We start from the raw sequence: 5,425 nt of genomic DNA on the forward strand, positions 1-5,425 counted from the left end.
TCACCTTTGGTCAGGAATCTGCTGAATTGGCACGTTTCTTAATTGCGAGAGCTGGTTGTTGCCAATTCTTCCGTTTGTTGTATCTTTATAATGAATTCCAATGTCCAATTTTGAGATTTATAGTCCTTACATTTGTTTCTCTGTCCGTCTGCCGCTTCCTTATCATGAGTTCCAGTGTCTTGTTTCGAGATATACAGTCCATGTCTGGGGATTGTCCTTGCCTCCCCAATGCCTCCCCAATACCTCCTTAATCAATCCCCCCTTTTCTTTTCCCATGCAAATTCTTTTGCATCAGATACTTTCATTATTTACAGTAACACAACAAAGCAGGCATCTAAACAACATGCACACAAATATTCCTAACACTACTAATGTTATAGAGCAATGAACACTTGTTCCAACCATTGGAAGTTGGGCAACCAGGAGGTTAACTTATTCCATATTTCACTAAAACTCCATGAAAGATCATCTTTACTGATCTCATGTAGGACCCTTGTCTGCTTCCATATTTCTTCCAGGTCGGTAGAGATCCTTCCACTCTGATCTACATACACACAACAACTTGTATTTATTACTGTACAGACTCTCCCTTGAGCGGCCAGTAACAAGTCTAGGGCCATCCGATTTTGTAATACTACCTGTGATAAACTAGATATCTCTTCTTGTTGAGCCTTTATAGCATCCAGAGTTTTGTTTTCTAACTTCTCTATAATTGCAGAAATATTAACTATCGCCTTTTCCAATTCACTCACTCCTAACCATGGGATAAACCATCGAACAAAACTATGAAAAGCGGTGTGTCTCTCTATCAATGGATTGTTAATTTTTCGTCTAATTCTCCGGATATGATTTCTCAAATAACCTCGAGGCGCTACATCATGTATGGTCAAATTGGGGACTACTGCTCCAAGAGTGCAAGTTCCCTTCCAATTCTCGGGCAAGACCTTACGGGCTGTATCATTGCATAGCCAATATCACCCTTTTCCTTCTGGAACCGGCCAGCTGGTTGAATTTGCCCAGCCGCTAGTCGTACTAATATCAATTGTTCGTTTACAAGATGTCTGATTTCCCACATAAGTAGTATCCGTATTTATACAATCCTGTTTTCCCATACCCCTAGGTGGGTTACACCTTTGTACACATACATAGTAAGATTCCAACGGCACAAAGCTACTCACTTCTAGTTCCAAAACTTCTTCATATTTTCGACCCCAAGATGTGTTTTCCCACAAATTAGTCCAAGATAAGTTTGCAGGCAAGGGAATCCTGATTAACGATACACCCTTATTCCCATGCTCTGGCAGATGGGTGCATACCCAACAGTTCGTCTTATTAATCACTTGAGATACAGTTTGTATTAAGGTCAGGTGTAAGTTCTCGTCCCAAGTTGCCCATCCCAAATCTGACAACCACACCCCCACAATCATTAGGATCTGGAAAAAACGCAATTTTGCTGGTCCAATTGGGGTCGTGGTCCATATCCTCGCCGGGGATCCAAGCTGCTTGCTCCTTAATCTTAATGGCGGTGTGTGTTGTCAGTAATACCTGGTATGGTCCCGTCCACTTTCCTTCCGTTTTTCCTCTAGGGGTTGTCCTGAAAAAGTCTTTATATATATAATCCCTGAGCTTAAAAGGGTGGATTGGTTGATCCAACCGTCTAGCCCAGGTCCTGAGAACAAATTTATGTACTTTATTTAATTATTTCTGAAGTTCAGTTATATATGCATATAAATATTCTAATCCTAACTGCGTTCGATCCTCTCCACTAAATAGAAATGGATACGGCCTTCCATATAAGATTTCAAAGGGACTCAAATTCCCTTTTATTCTAGGTTTAACTCAAATTCTAAGTAATGCTAAAGGGAGGGATTGAGGTCATGACAAATTAGATTCTTGTCCGATTTTAGGTATTTGTTGTTTAATTAAATGTTTCATTTTTTCTACCTGTCCACTTGCCTGCGGTCTATAAAGAGTATGCAGTTGTCTTTAGAATATCTTTAGAATCTTACTTATCTGTTGTACCACTTGCACACAAAAATGTGAAACTCTATCAGAAGACATTGCTACTAGAATCCCAAAGCATGGTATTATTTCATTTAACAAGACTTTAACCACTTCTTCTTGCTTTGTTTGTTCGACAGGGAAAGGCTTCAGGCCTTCCTGAAATCATGTCAGTCAGAACCAGTAAATAACAATACCCCCCTTTTCTAGGGAGTTCTGAAAAATCAATTTGCCACAGTTGCCCCGAATAATTCCCTTTATCAATGACACCAAATGTCACCCTATTTCCTGTATTGGGATTATGACGCATACAGGTGTCACATTGTTGGGTTACCTGCCTTATTGTGGTATACAGATTTCTTGCTACCAAGACTCGATTTAATAGTTTATACAGGACATTGGCTCCCCAGTGGGTTTTGTTGTGTTCCCCCAAAACCATAGGCCACACCAAATTAGAGGGCATAACAACCCTGTTGTCCTTCAAATGAGCCCACCCATCAACATTCAGCTTCCCTTTTAGATCCTCGATCAACTTTAAATCTTCTTTTGAATATTTAGGAGCCTGTCCTTTCTCTAATGTCTGAATTTTACCGTCTGGTATTAAAGCAAGCACTTCCACTTGACCTCTTTCCGCCGCCTTTCTTGCCTCTTTATCAGCCAATCTGTTCCCAATCTCGAAGTCGGTGGATCCTCTTTGATGCCCTCGGCAATGCATAATAGCCACTTTTTCTGGTTGTTTTACAGCCTCTAACAATTTTAAAATTTCTTCAGCATGTTTTATCTGTTTTCCCTGAGCAGTCAGTAATCCACGTTCTTTCCAAATCGCTCCATGAGCATGTACCACGCCGAATGCATATTTAGAATCTGTCCAAATATTTACCCTTTTTCCAGCTGCCAGTTCCAATGCTCTCGTGAGAGCAACTATCTCCGCCTTTTGAGCTGATGTTCCAGGGGGTAAAGGCTTAGACTCAATTACCTGCTGAGTAGTTGTTATAGCATATCCAGCTTTACGTTGTCCTTGTGTAACAAAACTGCTCCCATCCGTGAACCAAGTTTCTTCCGCATCTTCCATGGGCTCCTCCTTAAGGTCTGGTCGGCTGGAATACACAGTCTCCATAGTTTCTAAACAATCGTGAATCACAGGTTCCGCCGGAGCATCACTAAGAAAAGAGGCTGGATTCACAATATTAGTTATCACAATTTCCACATCGTCCTGTTCTACCAATATTGCTTGATATTTCAAAAATCTCTGAGGAGATAACCAATGAGCCCCCTTTTGTTCTAAAACTGCTGACACAGTGTGTGAGACAAACACTGTTATCTTCTGCCCCATTGTAAATTTCCGGGCTTCTTGTATATTCATAATTACGGCTGCCACTGCTCGCAGGCAGCCTGGCCATCCTTTACTTACTTCATCCAATTGTTTAGAGAAATAAGCCACTGCCCTTTTGTAAGGTCCCAACTTTTGTGCTAGTACCCCTAAGGCCATACCCTGTCTTTCATAGGAGTATAACCAAAAGGGTTTAGACAAATCTGGTAAACCAAGAGCTGGGGCTCGCATCAACTCCATCTTAAGCTTCTTAAAGGCTGCTCGGGCTTCTCCTGTCCATATTAGTCTTATGCAGTTATCTTTAATTAAATCATACAAAGGCCTTACAATTAATCCATAATTGTTGATCCATAATCTGCACCAACCTGTCATTCCTAGGAAAGTTCGTAATTCTTTAACAGTCTGTGGTTCTGGGGTACGACAGATTGCTTCCTTGCGTTCCGTCCCCAATTCACGTTGTCCTCCTGAGATCTCAAATCCTAGGTACGTCACGTGGGTTTGAACCAATTGTGCCTTCTGTTGTGAAACCCGGTATCCATTCATTCCTAGGAAATTAAGGAGGCTCACCGTCCACTGTATGCAGCTTCCCCTGTCTTCGGTAGCAATCAAGAGATCATCAACATATTGCAGCAGGACCCCTGCAGAACTGGGGGCTTCCCAGGATTCAAGTTCCTTTGCAAGTTGATTACCAAAAATCGTAGGGCTATTTTTAAACCCCTGAGGAAGCACTGTCCATGTCAACTGGACTTTTCGTCCTGAGTCAGGATTTTCCCATTCAAAGGCAAAGAGGTTTCGGCTTTCTGGGGCCAAGGTTAAACAAAAGAAGGCATCCTTTAAATCCAGTACGGTAAACCAGACCAACTTGTCCCTTAACTTGGTCAATAGCGTATAAGGGTTTGCTACCACAGGGTGTATGTCTTCGGTGATTTTACTTATGGCCCTCAAATCCTGAACTAACCTATAGCTTTTTTCATCTGCCTTTTTAATTGGCAATATGGGTGTATTGTATTCTGATTCACATTCAATCAATAATCCATACTGTAAAAATTTATCAATTATCTCTTTAATTCCTTTCCTATCTTCTATCCTCAAAGGATATTACTTAACCTTAACGGGTTTCTCTCCTGGCTTTAATTTAATAATTATTAAGGTCACATTTTTGCTCTTCCAGGGACTTCGGTAGCCCAAACTCCTGGACATATTGATCTGTGATCTCTAAAGGTATTTCACTTTTAGGGTCAGTTTGTATTAGTGCCAAGCTTAACACATTTTTTAGTTGTTCTTCTCCTATTCTTAATTTCATTTTCCCTTTTTCAATGACAATTTCTGCTCCTAATTGCTCTAATAAATCTCTACCTAAGAGTGCCCGTGAGGAGTTAGGCGTATATAAAAATCTGTGTATGCCCCATTGTTTCCCTAACTTGTACTTCAAAGGTTCACAAAAATAAGCCTTTTCGGTTACACCTTGTCCTGGTTTCAGTTAGAATAGAGTTAATATTCTTCCTAATAGCTGGTAGAATGCTACGTTTTGGCTTAGGATGAGAAGAGTGTTGATAACACCCTGATGTTTTAATTGTTGCAGAGCAGTGCTTATACCAAGCCAAGGACATCTCAGCTTCTTGCTCTGTCCTGCCAACGGGCAGGCTGGGGGTGCAGTAAGAGCTGGGAAGGGACAGACCCAGGACAGGTGACCCAAACTAGCCAAAGGGGTATTCCATACCATCTGACGTCATGCTAAACAATATATAGGGGTGGCTAGCCAGGGGAGGGGGCCAGTCTGCTCGGGGTTAGGCTGGGCATCGGTCAGCGGGTGGTGAGCAATTGCATTGTACATCACTTGTTTGTACACATTATTAGTAGTGGTACTATTATCATCATTGTATTATTACTATTATTATTATTATTATTATTATTTTGTCTTATTAAACTGTCTTTATCTCAACTCACAGGCTTCACTTTCCATTTCTCTCCCCCGTCTCAGAGAGGGAGGGGGAGGGTGAGCGAACAGCTGCGTGGTGTTTAGCTGCCAGCCGGGTTAAACCACAACACACCTTTTACCCTAACATAATAATTCTGTGAAGGCATTAATGCTTG

The 5,425-nt window shown here is 41.4% G+C and overlaps 1 protein-coding gene across 1 annotated transcript; it reads right to left on the reverse strand.

Annotated features, from left to right (window-relative positions):
* Nucleotides 1-1,493: 1,493 nt before the first annotated feature.
* On the reverse strand, nt 1,494-4,653 carry LOC119714306 (uncharacterized). Its single transcript, XM_072030592.1, has one exon. The coding sequence runs from the start codon at nt 3,872-3,874 to the stop codon at nt 2,108-2,110; it is 1,767 nt and encodes a 588-aa protein (XP_071886693.1). The 5' UTR covers nt 3,875-4,653; the 3' UTR covers nt 1,494-2,107.
* Nucleotides 4,654-5,425: the final 772 nt, after the last annotated feature.

Source organism: Anas platyrhynchos, chromosome W (assembly GCF_047663525.1).
Source record: "Anas platyrhynchos isolate ZD024472 breed Pekin duck chromosome W, IASCAAS_PekinDuck_T2T, whole genome shotgun sequence".
Lineage (NCBI taxonomy): Eukaryota > Metazoa > Chordata > Aves > Anseriformes > Anatidae > Anas > Anas platyrhynchos.